The following is a 20,228-nucleotide window of genomic DNA, read 5'->3' as shown; positions in this document are numbered from 1 at the left end:
ACCGCTCCCCTCTCCTTCCTCTCTGTCTCTCTCTTCCCCTCCCGCAGCCGAGGCTCCATTGGAGCAAAGATGGCCCGGGCGCTGAGGATGGCTCTGTGGCCTCTGCCTCAGGCGCTAGGATGGCTCTGGATGCAACAGAGCGACGCCCCAGAGGGGCAGAGCGTCACCCCCTGGTGGGCATGCCAGATGGATCCCGGTCGGGCGCATGCAGGAGTCTGTCTGACTGCCTCCCGTTTCCAGCTTCAGAAAAATGCAAAAAAAAACAACAAAAATAAACACTTGTTTTGTTTGCAGTCATTTTGACTGCAAGCCCAAAGGACAAGAACCTTTTGTACCTTGTACCGCAGCTGCTGCTGATAAAGGTCATCGTTAATCAGATACCTATCGTAACCATTGGTCCTGTGTTTTCCAGACATTTCTTACAAACTAGGCTGCATTTGGCTCCCCAGGGGTGAGGCCAAAGACCCACAATCCATTCATGATAAAACCACTTAGCTGCTGGGTCCAGATAACTACATAGAAAACTAAACCATTCATTCAACAAATGTGTGCGGAGCACCTACTATGTGCCGGCTGCTATGAATAAGTCCAATTTGGATCCTCTCCTTACAGAATTTAAAGTCCAGTGGGCCATGACCATTGGATCTGTTAGAAGCTAGAACAACTGTTAGGAATGGTTCCCTTTCCTGGGGGAAAAAATATCCAGCCCTGGCCAGGCTAGATACTATAGGACTTTTGGACAATTCCTTCTTTTCCCATGAAGCTTTGTTTGTTTTTTGTTTGTTTGTTTTAATTTTTTTTATAAAGATTTTATTTATTCACTATAGAGAGGAGAGAGAGAGAGAGAACGGGGGAGGAGCAGAAAGCATCAACTCCCATATGTGCCTTGACCAGGCAAGCCCAGGGTTTTGAACCGGCGACCTCAGCATTTCCAGGTCGACGCTTTATCCACTGCGCCACCACAGGTCAGGCCCCCATGAAGCCTTGATAGTAAGCCCAGACATCAGGAGTCAGGTTGGGAGCTTAGGACACACACATCTTTCAGTGTGGGTGCTTGGCCAGTGTCACTCATGTGCCAGATTAGCAGAGCTGAGATCAGACGGGCAGAGAATCTCTGAAGAGCACAGGGGGAAAGCCCTGGGCAACGGACGAGAACCCTGGGGGGACTGGAACTGGGGAGGACTGCATGGGACCTTACAGATGGGAACCTCTGAAGGGATTTCCCGTGTCTTGGAGGAGACAGGCTTGAGGGGAGTGTGCTTTCACACAGGAAGGGGTCCCCTGGAAGGAGCAGTATGACTACGGTGGCTAAAACTGTTTAATTGTTGGCAGTGGATTAACTGTATAAATAAAGGCTCAAAATTGTTTTAGGCACCAAAATTTTTATTTAACTACCTTCCTGCTCTAACATTATAAGCCTTATATAAACATTATAAACCAAATTAACCTCTTTGTGACCCAAGGTTGTGATAGGAACCATTACAAAGTGGTGGCAGAGCTATGCCTGCTTTTAAGATTCTCTGGCCCCTCTCAACCTCTAGCTGTCATTCCTCTCGTCCTTTCTCAGCTATTCCATAACAGTGTATTTTATAACCCCTGTAAAATAGGGACTAAAAGTACCAACCTCATTGTTCTGAGGTTTAAGAACAATGCCCAGCACAATGCCAGGCTCTCAGGAGCACTCCAACTCCTACAGTTCCTCCCTGCCCATTGATATAGCTCCTGCTCATCTGCCACAGGCCGAGGAGCCAGTGAACCTGTAAACCGAGAACATGGGAACATCCACAGGCCAGGTGGGGGCCTAGATAGTAAAGTGCACAGGCGCTGTGGCCCCCACTTCCAGCCTAAGAAGGACCGACCGACTGACTGACAGCCCAACACCCTGAGCTCCCGGTTCCCTGTGGGTATCTCCCAGGCACCTCCACTGTGACCAGGGCTTGAGGAGGGGCTTCTCAATTCCCCTCGCCACACAGAAAACCAGGATGAGGGATGCAGGGGAGGCCAAAGACTGAGTGGCCAGCCCCAGGGAGTCGGGGGACGTTAACAAACCATTCTCAAAGTTGGCGCCATTTGCTCTTGGGAAGGAGAGGTGGGACCTGGGCAAGGACAACCACCACGAGGCAGACGGGCAGGCCTGGTTCTCAGTAACGGTAGTGATCTGGCTTGAAGGGGCCGTCCCGGGGCATGCCCAGGTACTGGGCCTGCTTCTCAGTCAGCCTGGTCAGCTTCACGTTCAGCTTGCCCAGGTGGGCTTCAGCCACCGCTTCGTCCAGCTGGGGAGAAACATGGAAGATGCGGAATCAGTACCAAGCTCTGGAAGGAACCCCTGAACTGCATCCAGCCGCCAATAGAGGCAAGGACTGTTCTGCTGGGCTATCTGTGAGGTGTGACATATACGACCTAGGGAGGAAGGAGTTTGCTGGCTCTGACGGCAGCTGCCCCAGGCCTCAAGGGGACACCTGGCCTCTCCTTTCTTCACTGGCAGAATCAGCCTTTCAAAGCCTTTCAAAGGGTGGGACGAGTGGTATGGGGGCTCCATCACAGCCTCTCCAATAGCCAAATGCTAGCCGAGCAAGAGCTACTTTTACCATTTAGCTGATAGGGAAACTGAGGCCCAGACAGACTAAGTGGCAAGGCCAAGTTCAACCATGACACTGGCCAAAAAAGCCAGGATGAAAACAAAGCAATTCTGATCACTGGGGCATGCAGCTAGGGCGAAATCTGGGTTTGATGTTAGAAGATATCATCGTCATGGTTACCCTGCCCACACACCCATAGCATGTCAGGTGCTATGCTCAGTGTGTTAGTGGTATCATCTCATTCCAAGACCACAGTGCTACAGCCTGCAGGCTGCAGCTGGCTTACAGATATGTCTAAGTTGACCCATTTGGTTATTTTTAAAAACTGTAACAAGTTGCCTATATTTCATACAAAGATCTTAATATCTAGCTTCTCTCTCTTTTTTTTTTTTTTGTGGCAAAGACAGAGGGAGTCAGAGAGAGGGACAGATAGGGAAAGACAGACAGGAAGGGAGAGAGAGATGAGAAACATCAATTCTTTGTTGCAGCTCCTTAGTTGTTCATTGATTGCTTTCTCGTATGTGCCTTGACCGTGGGGCTACAGCAGATCAAGTAACCCCTTGCTCGAGCCAGCAACCCTGGGCTCAAGCTGGTGAGCCTTGCTCAAACCAGATGAGCCTGCGCTCAAGCTGGCGACCTCGGGGTCTCAAACCTGGGTCTTCCACATCCCAGTCCGATGCTCTATCCACTGCACCACCACCAAGCCAGGCAATATCTAGCTTCTCTTGAAATGGCAGGAGCCCTGGTCCAATGGGCCTGGGTTACAGGTTAATGACAGTTAGCTGACCCTTCCATTGGGGCCCACACTCTTCTGTTAGTCCCCACCCAGCTCAGTTCACTCATTTACCTGTCCAACCCCTGTAGGCATGTGGGTTTGTGACCCCTGATCTAAGGAAATCCTTACAATCTACAGAGGAGGGAACAAAGGCACAAGAAGTGAAGTAGCTTGCCCCAGTTATACAGCCTTTAAATGGTAAGGCTGAGATTCAAACTTGGATCTATCTCAGTACAAAACCCACGTTCTTCTCACTACCCAGCCCTGCCGCTCTGGGAGTCATTCCTTACTTTGGGCCTGAGTCTCCTCCTCTGTTAAATGAAAGGAATGACTTTTGCCCTGGAAATACCCTGTAAGGACCTCTAAGAGGGTGGAGAGATGAACTCTGGCAAGCCCTGTGTGGGAAGCCTGGCCTGGTAGGACACATGACCCTTGGCCTGGGTTAGAGGTGGGTACCCACCTTCTTGGGCAGGAAGTGGACACCAATGGGGTACTTGTCCGGATGGGTCCACAGTTCAATCTGAGCCAGCACCTGGTTGGTGAAGGAATTGCTCATCACGAAGCTGGGGTGACCCATCGCGCAGCCCAGGTTGACCAGTCGACCCTCAGCCAGCACGATGATGCGGCGCCCGTTCTTTAACCAGTAGCGGTCCACCTGCAAGTAGACAGAGCAGCAGTGAGACCTGGGAGGTCAGTGTTCCCAATGTCCACCCTCTTTTCTCCAGCAGGGCTCCCCGCTTCCCACAGGACCTATGAAGGGCCTGGGTTGCCCTAAGCCTCCAGCACAGGCTCCGGCACATTCAATGAATGATGACAGGCAGTTTTTATCAAGTAACTCTTAGCTACAGACCTCACAGGTCCCGTGAGAGTTTAATGAGCTGGCAGGTGCCCGCCCTGGCGCCAGCCCCCCGAACATGCCCCCTCAGCCCTCCGGATGCCTACTCTGCTGCAAGGGCTGGGGCCTCTCACCTGGGGCTTGATGTTCACCTTCTCCACAGCATTCTCGTTCAGCCACTTGACATCAATCTCCACATCAAAGTGTCCGATGTTACATACGATAGCGTCATCTTTCATCTGCTCAAAGTGTCTGTGGGAGCCCAAGCCCACAGGAGACGATCAGGAACAAAGAGCAGCCCCAAGCCAGCCCCTTCTCTCACTCCCCGGGGCCCCCTACCCGGCACCTACCTGCCCAGGATGATGTCTACACAGCCTGTGGTGGTGACAAAGATGTTCCCCTCCTTACAGGCCTCATCCATGGTGGTCACCTCATAGCCTGCACAGAGACAGTGGACATGGGTCATCCAGGATGGCCTTGCACTTCCTCTGGCCCCCGTGGCTGCTAGCCGACCCTTACCCTACCGTACCCTCCATGGCGGCCTGCAGCGCGTTGATGGGGTCAATCTCGGTGATGATGACTCTGGCCCCAAAACCCCTCAGGGCCTGGGCACAACCCTTGCCCACGTCGCCATATCCTGCTACCACTGCCACCTTGCCAGCAATCATCACATCTGTGGCCCGCTTGATGCCATCAATGAGGGACTCGCGGCAGCCATAGAGGTTGTCAAATTTGCTCTGAAAGGAGAGGGGCAAGGGGACAATGGGGACAGGCAAGGCCCTGGGGCCTCAGACCCACTCAGCAGCTTGGCCCGGTGGGCCTTGGGTTGATCACCTACGACTCACTAATGCCCTCATATGCCTCTAAGCCTGACTGGCCTCAAAACCTCCTTTTTTCTCCCCAAGATTTTATCGCCCTGGCCAGATTGCTCAGTTAGAGCGTCATCCCGAAGCCCAGAGGCTGCTGGTTCGAGGTCTGCTTAGGGCACATACAGGAAAAGCTCAGTGTTCCTGTCTCTCTCTCTCCCTGCCTCAAAAAAAAAAAAAAAAAAATTACTTACAAAAAGATTTTATTTATTGATTTTAGAGAGAGGAGAAAAAGAGAAGAGGGTGAGAGTGGGGAGAAGAGCAGGAAGCATCAATTCATAGTAGTTGCCTCTCAAATGTGTCTTGACCGAGCAAGCCCAGGGTTTTGAACCGGCAACCTCAGCGTTCCAGGTCAATGGTTTATGCACTGTGCCACCACAGGTCAGGCTAGAAGGCTTCTTCAAGATCAGTTACTAGCAAAGACTGCCTGTCAAAGAATCTGCTTCACTTTAAAGCTCTTGATATGCAGGTCTCGCTGTGTAGTTCTTCCCCTCCTTAACACACTAATTCAAGCCCCCAGCCTGCAGCCTTCCCAGGGTCCTTCCTCAGGAGCGTACTCCCAAGCTGCACTGGGAGCCAACAGCTGGAACTGTCACCGCCCCACAGGCTCACCTTTGTGACGGAGTCGTTGACATTGATGGCAGGAACCTTCAGGACCCCGTTGGCCATCATCTTGTATAGGTTATGGACCCCTGTCGTGGTCTCCTCAGAGATGCCTCGAATGCCTGAACAAGAGGGAAAGGGGTGAGCCTCAGACCAGGAAGGGGTGCCCAAGGCATTGGCCAGGGGAGGGGGCTGCTGTGGAATGACGCCCCAAGAACCTATACCTGAACTCACCCAAACTCCTCATCCTTAGCCCCTAAAGCCACCCCTCTTCTTGGGTTCACTTCTCTGTGACTGACACCCCAGTCACCCAGGCTCGCGTGCGGGAGGAGTTCCCACCATCCCCAGGCCACTCCCCAACTCTAGCCCCTGCCAGCGCCCCAGTTCACATCTCTGTGACTGACACCGCAGTCCACCCAATCACCCAGGCTCGCATGCGGGAGGAGTCCCACCATCCCCAGGACACTCCCCAACTCTAGCCTCTGCCAGCGCCCCAGTTCACATCTCTGTGACTGACACCCCAGTCCACCCAATCACCCAGGCTCGAATGCAAGAGGTGTTCCCACCATCCCCAGGCCACTCCCCAACTCTAGCCCCCTGCCAGCGCCCCAGTCCCTTCTTCCTTCATTACTCGCCTGATCTCCCGGCCACAACCCAGCCTCCACCAAGCAGCCATTTAGAACGTGTACGTTTTCAGAAAAATCTTTTTAAAACCCTCCAATTATTTCCATTTGCTCTCAGGATCAAGCCAGATTCTTTTCTCTTAACCTAGTACTCATACATCTGGCCTTCCCTCAAACTCCAGCCACGCCCTGCATTCCTCCCTCCCACTGGAGGAAGCTACCATGCCGGCTCCTGTTTCCTGTAGTCAGTCCTTTTCTGCCCCAGGCCTGTAGCACTCACTGCCTCCCTCGCCCCACTTCCCTCTCGCCCTGCTTTTAACAAAGCTGACTCACTCTGACCCCGGCTTACGCTTGCCCATGGACCACCATCTCAGCCACCGTGGCCCCACGCCACCGGAAGTCAGGAGGAGGCCAGGCCCCAGAATGGCTGCCGGGACCTGCCATCCTCACACCTTCCACAGAATCTGCTGCTTGAGGTGCTGGGAATCCTGCCAGGCCTCACATGGGCCAGCAAGCTTCATCTAGATTGCCAACCCCAGCCCGCCCTACACACCCGACAGGAGCTGTGGGTATTTGGTGTGGATGAGGTTGGTGAGGTCGCCGCCGTCGTCCAGAACCATGTTGAGAGGCCCGTCTTTGAAGTACAGCGTCTGCTCGATGCACCAGAGGTACTCCTCGTCTGTCTCGCCCTTCCAGGCGTACACTAAGGGGTAAGTGGCACATCAAAGTCTGCCTTCCTCGCTGGTCCCTGCTCCGGGGAGCTACCTGGGCAGAGCCAGTACTGTCTCCTTCCTAACTCCCATGCCCAGACATGTCCAGCCCCTCTGAGGACTCAGGGGTGACAAGAACATAACTTGAAGCCAGGGAGATCTGAATTCAAATCCTGGCTTTGCACTCACCAGCCGAGTGACTTTGGGCAATTCACTTCACCTCTCTAAGCCACAATTTCCTCACGGGTAAATGGAGAAAAGAGTATGGCTTAACTGAGATGGGGGCCAGAGAGGTAACTGGAAATAATTATGTACTCTCCTATCCCCTTCTGTCTGGGCTCCAAGGGGGGCTCCAGGGGCAGGAAGCCACACTCAGGTATATACACGAGACAAGACCCAAGGCCTCCTCCACTGAAAGGACTTGAGGGCCCAGCAGTCTTTGGGGTGGGAGGTCTCAGGCAAAGTTTGGCCAAAAAATTACCAATAGCTGCTACTAGTACAGAGCTCTTTCTCTTTGCCAGACATTACCGCCAGTCCAGGCTCCTCCTGTCATACGGTATGACTGGGACACTTGTGTGGGGCTCCCATGAACCTCCTGTGAGCGAAGGCCACTGGCCAAGCAGGGTAGACTGCTGATCTTAAAAACAAGGCATTTCCCTAGAAAGAGCCATGAAGCCCAACCAAGGCTGAGCCCTGGTCAGTCTCTGGAGGGATTCTCCTGACCCTTTCCTCTCCACCTAAGGCCAATTAACCACCATCAGAGCTAACCACTCCCCTCCACAGGGCCAGGCTGATCCGCGGCCAGTTTCTTCAGCAGTTTGTGAAAGTTCCTCCTCCTAGTTTTGGTCCTTCCCTAGCCCCCTGGGCCATCAGACCTCAGGCAATGAACCTCTGGGGCTCTTTTTCTTTTTTTTTTTCTTTTTATGTATTTTTCTGAAGTTGGAAACGGGGAGGCAGTCAGACAGACTCCCGCATGCGCCTGACCAGGATCCACCCGGCATGCCCACCAGGGGGCGATGCTCTGCCCAACTGGGGCGTTACTCTGTTGCAACCAGAGACATTCTAGCACCTGAGGCAGAGGCCATAAAGCCATCCTCAGCGCCCGGGCCAACTTTGCTCCCATGGAGCCTAGGCTGCGGGAGGGGAAGAGACAGAGAGGAAGGAAAGGGGGCAGGGGTGGAGAAGCAGATGGGCGCTTTTCCTGTGTGCCCTGGCCAGAAATCGAACCCGGGACTCCCACACACCAGGCCAACGATCTACCACTGAGCTAACTGGCCAGAGCCTGGGGCTCTTTTTCTGACCATATTCCTCCTCGCTTCTTTTGGAGACAGTGACATCCTTTTTTTAAGAAACTTCCCCTCCTCTCCACCAAGTGGTTCCCAATAAAACAAGATCCCCTGCCTGACCAGGCGGTGGCGCAGTGGATAGAGCGTTGGATTGGGATGCGGAGGACCCAGGTTCGAGACCCTGAGGTCACCAGCTTGAGCGTGGACTCATCTGGCTTGAGCAAAGCTAACCAGCTTGGACCCAAGGTTGCTGGCTTGAGCAAGGAGTCACTCGCTCTGCTGTAGCCCCACGGTCAAGGCACATATGAGAAAGCAATCAATGAACAACTAAGGTGTTGCAATAAAAAACTAATGATTGATGCTTCTCATCTCTCTGTGTTCCTGTCTGTCTGTCCCTATCTATCCCTCTTTCTGACTCCCTGTCTCTTTTTTTTATGTATTTATTTATTTATTTTTATTTATTCATTTTAGAGAGGAGGGAGGGAGGGAGAGAGGGAGAGAGAGAAAGGGAGGAGGAGCAGGTAGCATCAACTCCCATATATGCCTAGACCAGACAAGTGCAGGGTTTTGAACCAGCAACCTCAGTGTTCCCAGGTCGACGTTTTATCTACTGTGCCACCAGAGGTCAGGCCTCCCTCTCTGTCTCCAAACCCCCCCCCCAAAAAAAAAACCAAGGTCGCTGGCTTGAGCCAGGGGTTCTGCTGTAGCCCTACGATCAAGGCACATATGAGAAAGCAATCAATGAACAACTAAGGTGTCACAACAAAAAGCTGATGATTGATGCTTCTTATCTCCGTTCCTGTCTGTCCCTATCTATCCCTCTCTCTGACACTCTGTCTCTGTAAAAAGAAAAAGATCCCACCCTTCTTGGTGACAGAACAGGCTGGGACGATACACACCTGCCATAGAATTTTAGATGATAGTGGAACAAAACTGCTCTTTCCTGTGGGCCTTTAGGCTAGACTGTGCTCATGACTCCTCTCCCCTGCTGCAGGGAAGCCTGTCACTGCAGAAGTCAGTGAAGCAAACATGGAGAAGCCGAGCCCCGTCATGCATTCCCACAATCTCCAGCGGCAAGCAGGACTCACCTGGAATGCCAGCCTTGGCAATGGCAGCAGCTGCGTGGTCCTGGGTAGAGAAGATGTTGCAGCTGGACCACCGCACCTAGAAAAGCCAGTGAGACAGGAAGCATCTGGGTCACTGGACAGGGATAAGGAAAAGCCCTGGAGCCAGAGGTGAGAAGCCTGTGGAGGCCCAGCCAGCACTGCGACCACAGCTTGGGGGGCACTCGTGAGTGAATGGGAGCCGGACCAGTGACAAGACTGGACTTAGGTGGGTTTTTTGTTTATTTTTAATTTATTCATTTTAGAAAGGAGAGAGAGCGAGAGAGAGCGAGAAAGGGGGGAGGAGCATGAAGCATCAACTCCCTTATGTGCCTTGACCAGACAAGTGCAGGGTTTTGAACCAGCGACCTCAGTGTTCCAGGTCGACGCTTTATCCACTGTGCCACCACAGATCAGGCCCAAATTTATGTTTTAAAAATCACTCTGGTGCTGCATAGAAGAGAGAGGGCTCCACAAGGAAGCAAGGAGACAAGTGAAGGTCAGACAAGAGATGTAACAGTAGTAGTGGAGGTGATAATAGATATATATATAATTTGAAGCCCGAGCTGACCAGATTTGCTGCTGTTGGAGTGAGAGAGAAAGGAGTCAGGATGACTTCAGGTTCTTGAACTAAGAAACCCTGGAAGGCTGAATTTCTATTTGTTTATGTGGCAAAGCCTGCAGAAAGGGGGCGTGGGGGTGTAAGAGATCATGAGTTGGTGTGGACATATTGAGGTTGATGTCTATTAGATCTCCAGTGGAGATGACAAACATCTGCTGAATATACAGGTCTGTAGGTTTATCTGGTAGGCATGGCCAGGTAGATAGTATCTAAAGCCATAAAAATCACATCACCAAGAATGCGAATGTTGAAAAGAAAGAAGAGGTCCCAGGACTGAACCCTAGTGTAGTCTGTAGTTGGTGTTGACTGCTCTGCCCTGCTCTCTTTAGGACACTATCTTGTTCAGAGACTCCTAAAGATTAGAAGAGTTGTCAGTCACATACACATGACCCAGGCTGAACCAATCAGAGCACACCATTCCGCTGGCAGCCACTATTGGCCCAGGGCAGGCACATGACCCTAGGAGAGGGCCAATGAGAGCCAGTCCCTCCATGATAGGACACTAGGGTTGAAGTTTTCCTACCAGAGCTCCCCAGGAGGATGTGAATTGAGGTCACTTAGAGATGCTACCTTCCTAGTTAGAAAAAAAATTTTCCACAAGCGTCACCACAAAAACTGAAGCACAGTAAGGAGGCTGGCGCCCTAGCTGGGCCTGTAGGGGCAGCACAGTGAACTTCCTGCTCCGCACAGAACAGCTGCGGGCCTCACCTCAGCACCCAGGGCGACGAGGGTCTCGATGAGGACGGCAGTCTCAACGGTCATGTGCAGGCAGCCAGCGATGCGGGCGCCCTTCAGTGGCTTGGACGCGGAGTACATCTCCCGCATGCGCATCAGGCCGGGCATCTCGTTCTCCGCGAGGTCCAGGGCCTTGCGTCCCCAGGAGGCCAGGCTGATGTCAGCTGCAGGGGCAGGATGGGTGAGAGTCCCATGAGCAACCAGGGAGCACTCCACTGCTCACTTGTGGACTCCAAACACTGGGCTGAGCTGGCTGGTCACCGGCTCTGTCACTTGTTCCATAAGGATTTTCGGAGCTCAGGCAGTCAAAAAAGAAAGACACGGTCCCTGCCTAGCCTCAGCTTACAGTCTTGTGGAAGAATGCATTCACTCAATGAATCGCACAAGTACATGTAGCTTACACAGGTCAGTGTCCCCTTAAAAAATAGCTATCAGGCCTGACCTGCAGTGGTGCAGTGCGTAAAGTGTCCACCTGGAATGCTGAGGTCACCAGTTCGAAACCCTGGGCTTGCCTGGTCAAGGCACTCGTGGGAGTTGATGCTTCCTGCTCCTCCTCCCCTTCTTTCTCTCTCGGTCTCCCTCTCTAAAGTGAATAAATAAAATCTAAAAAAAAAAAAAAGCTATCAGCCTATATATATGTATATATACTTCCCACTGCTTTCTCTGCTGCCACCAGCAACTCCTCATTCCCTAAAGATTTTAGTTCTTGTCTGTCTGCCCATCTTCCAAGTCATCACTCTGGCTGACTTCAACACTCATAAATGATATTATCTAACACCTTGGTTCTGCACAGTTCTTTGATCTTAAAGATATGAAAACACACCTTCTCCACTCCTGATGTTTCCACATGGAGAGAACTCATCTAGGTAAGTGAAATTTTGTTTTTTTAATTTATTGATTTTAGAGAGAGGAGGAGAGGAGAGGAGTGGAAGGCATTAACTCGAAGTAGTTGCTTCTCCTATGTGCCCTGATCAGGCAAGCCCGGGGTTTTGAACTGGCAACCCCAGCATTACAGATCAATGATTTATCCACTGCGCCACCACAGGTCAGGCGTTTAAGTGACACTCCTGGATCCTCTTTGCCCCAGGGGAGATGAAGTGACTTGTCTGATTAGTCAAGTTGGGAGGAATCAATTGGGCATGCTCAGTCCACCTCTCCCTTCTATGGCAAGCAAGGAGCAGCCACCCTGCCTACAGGAAGCATGCTCTTCCACATAGAGACCTACCCAGGGCCACCTTGCTTGTAATGAAGTTGTAACTGAACTTTGGAGTTCAGTTAGGATCACTGAACTTCAACACTAATCTACACCCTCTGGCTTCAATGTTATTAGTAGTGAAAATTATATTTTGGCTTCCATCTGCCACCCTATATGTCTCAAATTCATCCAAATTCTCAGGCAGGAAAAAAGGATATTATGAGCGAGCTCTCTTACGGTCTCAATCTTCTTCTACTCTCTCTCTCTTTTTTTTTTACAGGGACAGAGAGAGAGAGTCAGAGAGAGGGATAGATAGGGACAGACAGGAACGGAGAGAGATGAGAAGCATCAATCATCAGTTTCTCATTGCGACACCTTAGTTGTTCATTGATTACTTTCTCATATGTGCCTTGACCACAGGCCTTCAGCAGACCAAGTGACCCCTTGCTCGAGCCAGATGAGCCCGCATTCAAGCTGGCAACCTCGGGGTCTCGAACCTGCGTCCTCCGCATCCCAGTCGGATGCTCTATCCACTGCGCCACCGCCTGGTCAGGCTCAATCCTCTTCTAATAATCTCACTCTCCCTACCCCCCCCCCCCCCCCCCCGCCACTAGCCCATTCTGAAGGTCAGTAGTGCTTTCCCTCAGGAGTCATCTGTCATGCCTGTAAATCTCTCCTGGAAAATCAGATTCAATAGATCTAGGATGGGGCCTGGGACTGCTGATGATCATTATCTTTAAGGAAGCTTAGATCCTGTCAATTACCCAAGGGGCTAGAAACTGAGTAGAGAATTTAATAATAAATACTAAACCTGATTAAGTCAGCCTGTTTCCTGCTGTACAATTCAGACATGAAATATCCCTCCGCCTGTCACCACCTCTACCCACCCTGCCGCCTCGGCAGGCCATCACCAGTGATACCCTCCTTTGGAAATACTGATTTCAAGCAACTGACTGGTCATCCCCACCTTTCTAATCCTCTCCCTCTAGAGCCCTAATTCCAGTAAGGTGTGGCCAGTCAGGGCCAGAACCTCTTACCCATTAATCCTACCAACCTTCACTGCCCCTTGCAGCATCACCTTCATGTTCTCAATTCCTTCCTTTCAGAGTTTAAGATTTCACTGTCCTTTCTACCCTTCGGTCCTCTGATAACGCATGGCAAAACTCCCACCCTGGCTAAACTCAACACTCCACTCCACTGAAGCCAGTGACCAGCAGGAAAAAAGGACAACCACACCAAAAGTTCTCATTTATTAAGAAACAAATTTGCCTGACCAGGTGGTGGCGCAGTAGATAGAGAGCATTGGACTGGGATGCAGAGGATCTGGGCTCGAAACCCCGAGGTCGCCAGTTTGAGTGCGGGCTCGCCAGCTTGAATGTGGGGATCCCTGGCTTCAGCGTGGGATCATAGACACAACCCCATGGTCTCCAACTTGAGCCCAAAGGTTGCTGGCTTGAGCAACTCTGCTCTAGCCCCCCAGTCAAGGCACATATGAGAAAGCAATCAGTGAACAACTAAGGTGCCGTAACGAAGAATTGATGCTTCTCATCTCTCTCCCTTCCTGTCTGTCTGTCCCTATATGTCCCTCTCTCTCTGTCACAAAGAAAAAAAAAAGATACAAATTTCATGGGACATACTGGTAATCCTATTACATTTTCCTAGTAAATTTATTCTCCTTTTCTACTTTCTCCAAACCTCTAACAGCTTTCCTCATTAACTGATGATCTTCACAATTCATTGAGAATTCAGAACTACACGGCTTTTCCTCCACGGAATCTACTCATCCTCCTCATCTGTAGCTACAGAGCAGGCATTCTTTTGTACAATAGATGGGCTGTCTCTGCTCTATGCGGTCTAATCCCATATCCTGTCACATCCTTGAGGACTTCACTATTCCACTGACACTGCTCTTCTCAGGGTCTCCCAAGACCACCTGCTCCCCACATCTGATAGTCAGTTACCTAGGTTCATGTTTCTCCCTGAAGCACTGATCCCCTACCTGTCCTCTGGGGTTTTCCTCCTACCTTCCTGTCTCCTCTTCCTGTAGGTAACTGATGTCTGGAAGTCCTCAGTTCTCCATCACCTCCCTTTTCCTTTAAATACCTTCTCTACAGCAATGACTTCCGCGTGTTTATCTCCAGCCTGACTTCTCCCTTGAACACGAGCTCCATTTAATCCAGTTGCCTACTCAGCATCTCCCTGCACTTAGATGCACAATTGGATCTATTGTGCACCAAGTTGGAACCCTCATGACTCCATACTCTCCTTCCCCAAACCTGTTATTCTTCAAATTTAGGAAATTTCCCATTTTAGGACATTCCATTCGACCAGCCACACCAGACAAAAATTATATTGATTCCTTTTCCCCCTTTTATTCCCTTCCAATCCATCAACATATTGTTGGTTCAAAGTCCCAAATGTGCAAGCAATCCAACCACATCTCATCACCTCAGATCACTGAAGGAGCCTTCTCTCTGGTCTACTATTCTCCCCACAGAAGCCAGAGGTAGAGGCTTTATAAAATTTAAATTACCTTATTTTTCGCTCCATAAGACGCACCTGCCCTGGCCGGTTGGCTCAGTGGTAGAGCATCGGCCTGGCGTGCGGAAATCCCGGGTTCGATTCCCGGCCAGGGCACACAGGAGAAGCGCCCATCTGCTTCTCCACCCCTCCCCCTCTCCTTCCTCTCTGTCTCTCTCTTCCCCTCCCGCAGCCGAGGCTCCATTGGAGCAAAGACGGCCCGGGCACTGGGGATGGCTCCTTGGCCTCTGCCCCAGGCGCTAGAGTGGCTCTGGTTGCGGCAGAGCGTCACCCCCTGGTGGGCGTGCCGGGTGGATCCCGGTCGGGCGCATGTGGGAGTCTGTCTGTCTCTCCCCGTTTTCCAGCTTCAGAAAAATACAAAAAAAAAAAGACGCACCTGACCATAAGACACACCTAGGGTTTTAAGGAGGAAAATAAGAAAAAAAATATTCTGAACCAAATGATGTTAAAATATTTAATAAAATACGTGTTTTTCACCCCATAAGAAGCATGGGCATTTCCCCCTCCACTTTTGTGGGGAAAAAGTGTGTCTTACGGAGCAAAAAATACGGTATATATCACCTCCACTCTTCTGCTAAAGTAAAAAAGCAAATAATCAATGGCTTCCTCTTACTCATGAATAAAATCCTCATGCCCCAGATGGCCTCCAGGCCCTACCCACATGACTGCCCACCCTTGTCTCCCCCCCCCCCCCAGCTGCTCAACCACAGGGCTCTGCTCTCTGTTGGTCCTTACTATCTTCAGACAAAACAAATTCACTCCCACCTCAGGGCTTTAACCCAAGTGGGTTCTCTTAGCCTCCCCAAGCACCTGGTAGAGACCTGACAAATAGTAGGTGCTCAACAAAAACCTGGAAACAGGAAAGAACTTGGTGTATTTCTACTGGAGGAACGGAAGGCTCCAGGTGACTCTCGTAGAGGGTGTAAGGTAAGTCAGGACTGGATTCCCAGTGAGGCGGGAAGCCTACTGTTTTAAGAGGAAGGGTCATGACCAGTTTAGTCTGTCTTTTCAAAAGTCTCTTTGGTTGCTGCATATATCTGTGGAGCAAGACGCGGGGAAACCTGTGAGGAGGGTGACTAGAATCGGGGGGGGGGGGCCTGTAGAGAGAGAGAAGTGGGCAGAACTCTTCACTCATAAAATGGAGACAATATTTATTACATTATCTGTACGCACGTCTGTGCCAACCTCATCCTGAGTCACCTTTGTATGTCCAGGGCTCAGCAGTCTGGCACAGAAGGGGTCAGCAAATGTTTACTGAACTTATCTGTTGTTGAGACTGAATGCTACAAGGTCCATGAAAGGGGCTGGCACAAAAGAAACAAATCTAAACTGAGTCCAACTCCCAGCATATAGCAATGTGGACAAACCCAGAGAGGGGTTTGCAGCAACCTGGTTCCATAGGCGACTGGCAGAGGTGGGCCTGGTGGCCAGGAAGGGCTACAGCCAGAGAGGCCTTCTCAAGGCTCCTGAGAGGGGCGCAGCAGTAGTGGACCCTATCTGCTAAGCTCCACCCCCTTTATCACCACCTGTCCCTCTAGCTAAAAATAAGTTCACTGCCCTCATGGCAGTTGGGCCAGCCCCAGAGTTTTCCATGGTTCCCCCAACTACGACACAGGAGAGTCTGGCGCTCCAAGCTCTGGGGCTTTTGGTCCTGTAGGAACTGAGGACTTAAAGAAGTTGCAGGAAGACCTGTGCCCAGACAAGCCAAGAGGAACAACAGCAAGACCCTCTCTGAGCCTCACTTTTTTCATTTTTTTCATCTGTGAAGTGGGAATCATCATCTCCAACCTTGTTGAGTCCTGAGGATTAAAGATGTCATCCGGGCAAGGTCTGGCACAATACGCCATCCTCGATGGGGGCTTCCTCCCACATGTGATGAGTAAGTGCACAACTAAATGAAACAACTAAGTGGGGCCTGACCAGGCGGTGGTGCAGTGGATAGAGCGTCGGACTGGATGCAGAGGACCCAGGTTTGAGACCCTGAGGTCGCCAGCTTGTCTGTCTGTCCCTATCTATCCCTCTCTCTGACTTTCTATCTCTGTAAAAAAAACAACTAAGTGGGGTAGTGAGTTGATGTGTCTCTCTCTCTCTCTCCTACGCCCCTCTCAAATCAATGGGGGGAAAAATCTATATATAACTTTTTTTTTTTTTTTTTTTTTACAGAGACAGAGAGAGAGTCAGAGAGAGGGATATATAGGGACAGACAGGAATGGAGAGAGATGAGAAGCATCAATCATTAGTTTTTTGTTGTGACACCTTAGTTGTTCATTGATTGCTTTCTCATATGTGCCTTGACCGTGGGGCTACAGCAGACCAAGTAATCCCTTGCTCAAGCCAGCGGCCTTGGGTCCAAGCTGATGAGCTTTGCTCAAACCAGATGAGCCCACGCTCAAGCTGGTGATCTCAGGGTCTTGAACCTGGGTCCTCCGCTGCCCAGTCCGACGCTCTATCCACTACACCACCACCTGGTAAAGCTCTGTATATAACTTTTGACTCCCCCAAAACTTCACTCATCCTTTGGTATCCCCAGGGGATTGGTTCCAGGACTCACCCATGTGGATACCAAAATCCGTGGATACTCAAGTTCTTCATTAAAATTTCACAGAATTGGCCTGACCTGTGGTGGTGCAGTGGATGGAGCATCGACTTGGGATACTGAGGTTGCTGGTTCAGAACCCTAGACCTGCCCAGTCAAGGCACATATGGGAGTTGATGCTTCCTGCTCCTCCCACCCCGTCTATCTCTCTCTCTTCTCTAAAATGAATAAATAAAAATTTTTTAAAAATTTCACAGAATACATAGTTGGCCCTCTGCATGGGCAGATTCAACCAACAACTGAAGGAAAATACCACGGATGTGAAACCTGGAGACATTAAGGGCCAACTGTGTATTTACTGAAAAAAGCCACACATAAATGGATTCGTGTTGTTCAAAAGTCAACCGCATTTCACAGAATCTCTGCAAGTCACTTCCCATTAGAGCCTCAGATTCTTTCTCTGTATTGTATAATGGGATAAGGTCTGCCTCTGAAGGTTATTCTGTAAACACATGCAAATACCGATACACAGCGCCTGACCTGTGGTGGCGCAGTGGGATAAAGCATCGACCTGGAACACTGAGGTTGCCAGTTCGAAACCCTGGGCTTGCCTGGTCAAGGCACATATGGGAATTGATGCTTCCTGCTCCTCCCCTTTCTCTCTCTCTCTCTCTCCCCTCTCTCTAAAAGTCAATAAATAAAATATTAAAAAAATTAAAAAAAAAAAATACCGATACACAGCAAGTGCTCCATAAATGTTGATGATGCCTTTGCCAAGTTTAATGGTGTACTGAATTAACTTTAAAAACTGCTAGACAAGCCCTGGCCGGTTGGCTCAGCGGTAGAGCGTCGGCCTAGCGTGCGGAGGACCCGGGTTCGATTCCCGGCCAGGGCACACAGGAGAAGCGTCCATTTGCTTCTCCACCCCTCCGCCGCGCTTTCCTCTCTGTCTCTCTCGTCCCCTCCCGCAGCCAAGGCTCCATTGGAGCAAAGATGGCCCGGGCGCTGGGGATGGCTCTGTGGCCTCTGCCTCAGGCGCTAGAGTGGCTCTGGTCGCAACATGGCGATGCCCTGGATGGAAAGAGCATCGCCCCCTGGTGGGCGTGCCGGGTGGATCCCGGTCGGGCGCATGCGGGAGTCTGTCTGACTGTCTCTCCCTGTTTCCAGCTTCAGAAAAATGAAAAAAAAAACAAAACAAAAAAAAAAAAACTGCTAGACAGCCTGACCAGGTGGTGGCACAGTGGATAGAGCATCGGACTGGGATGCAGAGGACCCAGGTTCGAGACCCCGAGGTCGCCAGCTTGAGCGCAGGCTCATCTGGTTTGAGCAAAAAGCCCACCAGCTTGAACCCAAGGTTGCTGGCTCCAGCAAGGGGCTACTCGGTCTGCTGAAGGCCCGCGGTCAAGGCACATATAAGAAAGCAATGAACAACTAAGGTGTTGCAATGTGCAATGAAAAACTAATAATTGATGCTTCTCATCTCTCTCCGTTCCTGTCTGTCTGTCCCTGTCTATCCCTCTCTCTGACTCACTCTCTGTCTCTAAAAAAAACACAAAAAACTGCTAGACAGGCCCTGGCCAGGTGCCCCAGTGTATAAAGCACCATCCTGGGGCACTAAGTTCGCGGGTTCCATCCCTGGTCAGGCCACAGAGGAGAAGCAACCGAGGAGTACAAAACTAAATGCAACTATTAAGTGGAGCAAGGAGTTGATGCTTCTCTCTCAAATCAATGGGGGAAAAATATTTTTAAGGAGCCAGCCTGAAACAGTTTCTGCTGAAAGTTCATTATTAGTGTTGCTTCAAGTGTGTTCATACAGTGGTGAAAAGATGTGCTCAGAGGCCTAAAGGGCCTCAGTTCATATCCTGCTCCACCTCATTCCAGCTGTAAGATTGTGGGCAAGTTATCATTATTTCCTGTATCTCGGTATACTCATAGTAAAATGATAAAGTAACAGTCCTACCCTACAGAGCCGTGAGAAAAAAACGAATCAATCTAGAATAAAGGCAGAAGATGGTGCCTATCCTCCCCCCCCCCCCCCCCCCCCCCCCGTAAACTATGTACAGTTATATACATCAGCTTCAGTCCATGGGACAGCAGGAAGGATTTTTCTAACCACTCCAAGTTTCCTTCGAAATTCTCTACAAGACAGTCCCTACAGGCCAGGAGGGTGACCCCAGAGATTGAGTAACAAGCCCAAAGTCCCCTGTGAATGGACTATGCCGGCCTTGGGCTCGCTATCCAGGCCTCTCCTCACACACCCTTTAGGGTTCCAGTGCCCTCGCCTTCCCTATAGCAGGCTCAGAGACGGACTGGCACCTGTCCGGGGCCACCCAGCTGGCCAAGTGGCCGGTCCAGGCCCCGGAAGCAGGATCCGGACCTCCTGGTGTAGGTCCTGGCAGGCCTCTGCCAGGGTCGCCCTCCCCACCTGCCCCAATGAACTCTGAGCGAAACACGCCGCCACTTGGCGGCCCCGCAGTACGCGCCGTAGCCATGGGCCTCGCGAGGTATGCCGGGACTTGTAGTCCGAGGCCACCCCCGACGACCCGGTGGCCGCTGCGAGAGAACTCCAACCCCCAGGCGGCGTCGCGCCGCCAGGAGCGCGCCAAGCCAGCGATTCAAGGGGTCCTGAGGGGAGCCCCTCCTTGGCCCCGCGGCGTTCGCCGGAGCGGGCCTCCAGCTCACACGAAGCAGAAGCGCCCTGCTGCATGTGCTGGAACTCACCGACTTTGTAAGGCAGTTTTTCCGACATGCTGACGGCGACTCCGCAGGGAGTGATAGGCACAGGAGAAGGGGGCCGGACTGAGGACCGGGACGGAGCGTGAGCACCGGGAAGGGATCTGTATCTGGCGCCGGCGTCGTTAAATATCTCCCTCCTGTTTGCATATTCATGAGTGCCGCTAGGGCTGAGCCGTCTGGGGCGGGGCCAACGCGCTGGGGCTGGACCAGAGCGAATCTCGGTGTCTGCTGAGAAGGCAGCAGGTTTTTATCCCGTGTGGATCAGGAAGGGAGCTCGGGAGGAGTCCCGGGAGTCCCGGAGGGGCTGTTCTTTCTTTCGCTCAGCCAGTGAATCCAATGTCAAAATACCGGGTGGGATTGAAATTCCAACCGGTTCACTTCCCTGAGCCTCAATTTCCTTATCTGTAAAATGTGCTGAATGATATCTACCACACAGATTGTATGTAAGTCAAGTTGCAATATGTCAGGTGCCTAGAACCCCAG

General features: G+C 51.3%; 1 protein-coding gene across 1 annotated transcript; it reads right to left on the bottom strand.

The window, feature by feature from the left end:
• Nucleotides 1–1,362: 1,362 nt before the first annotated feature.
• AHCY (adenosylhomocysteinase) lies at nt 1,363–19,887 on the bottom strand. The gene is made up of 10 exons (XM_066237229.1): nt 19,731–19,887; nt 10,711–10,901; nt 9,366–9,441; nt 6,835–6,984; nt 5,668–5,780; nt 4,719–4,926; nt 4,540–4,627; nt 4,324–4,441; nt 3,815–4,009; nt 1,363–2,273 (listed from the first exon to the last, which is right to left on the bottom strand). Exons 1-10 carry the CDS (start codon nt 19,756–19,758, stop codon nt 2,142–2,144), a joined length of 1,299 nt encoding a protein of 432 aa, XP_066093326.1. The 5' UTR covers nt 19,759–19,887; the 3' UTR covers nt 1,363–2,141.
• Between the last annotated feature and the right edge of the window lie 341 nt (nt 19,888–20,228).

Source organism: Saccopteryx bilineata, chromosome 6, assembly GCF_036850765.1.
Source record: "Saccopteryx bilineata isolate mSacBil1 chromosome 6, mSacBil1_pri_phased_curated, whole genome shotgun sequence".
NCBI lineage: Eukaryota > Metazoa > Chordata > Mammalia > Chiroptera > Emballonuridae > Saccopteryx > Saccopteryx bilineata.
The sequence above is the reverse complement of the archived record's forward strand: the minus strand, read 5'-3'. Positions and strand labels throughout refer to the sequence as shown.

Excerpts from the sequence above, each read along its gene's own strand:
- AHCY (XM_066237229.1), bottom strand. The coding sequence starts at position 19,758 with ATGTCGGAAAAACTGCCTTACAAAGTCG. Across the intron at positions 5,781-6,834 it reads ATACCCACAGCTCCTGTCGG|GCATTCGAGGCATCTCTGAG; the intron begins GTGTGTAGGGCG and ends CCTCTTGTTCAG. Across the intron at positions 4,010-4,323 it reads AGGTGAACATCAAGCCCCAG|GTGGACCGCTACTGGTTAAA; the intron begins GTGAGAGGCCCC and ends GTCTACTTGCAG.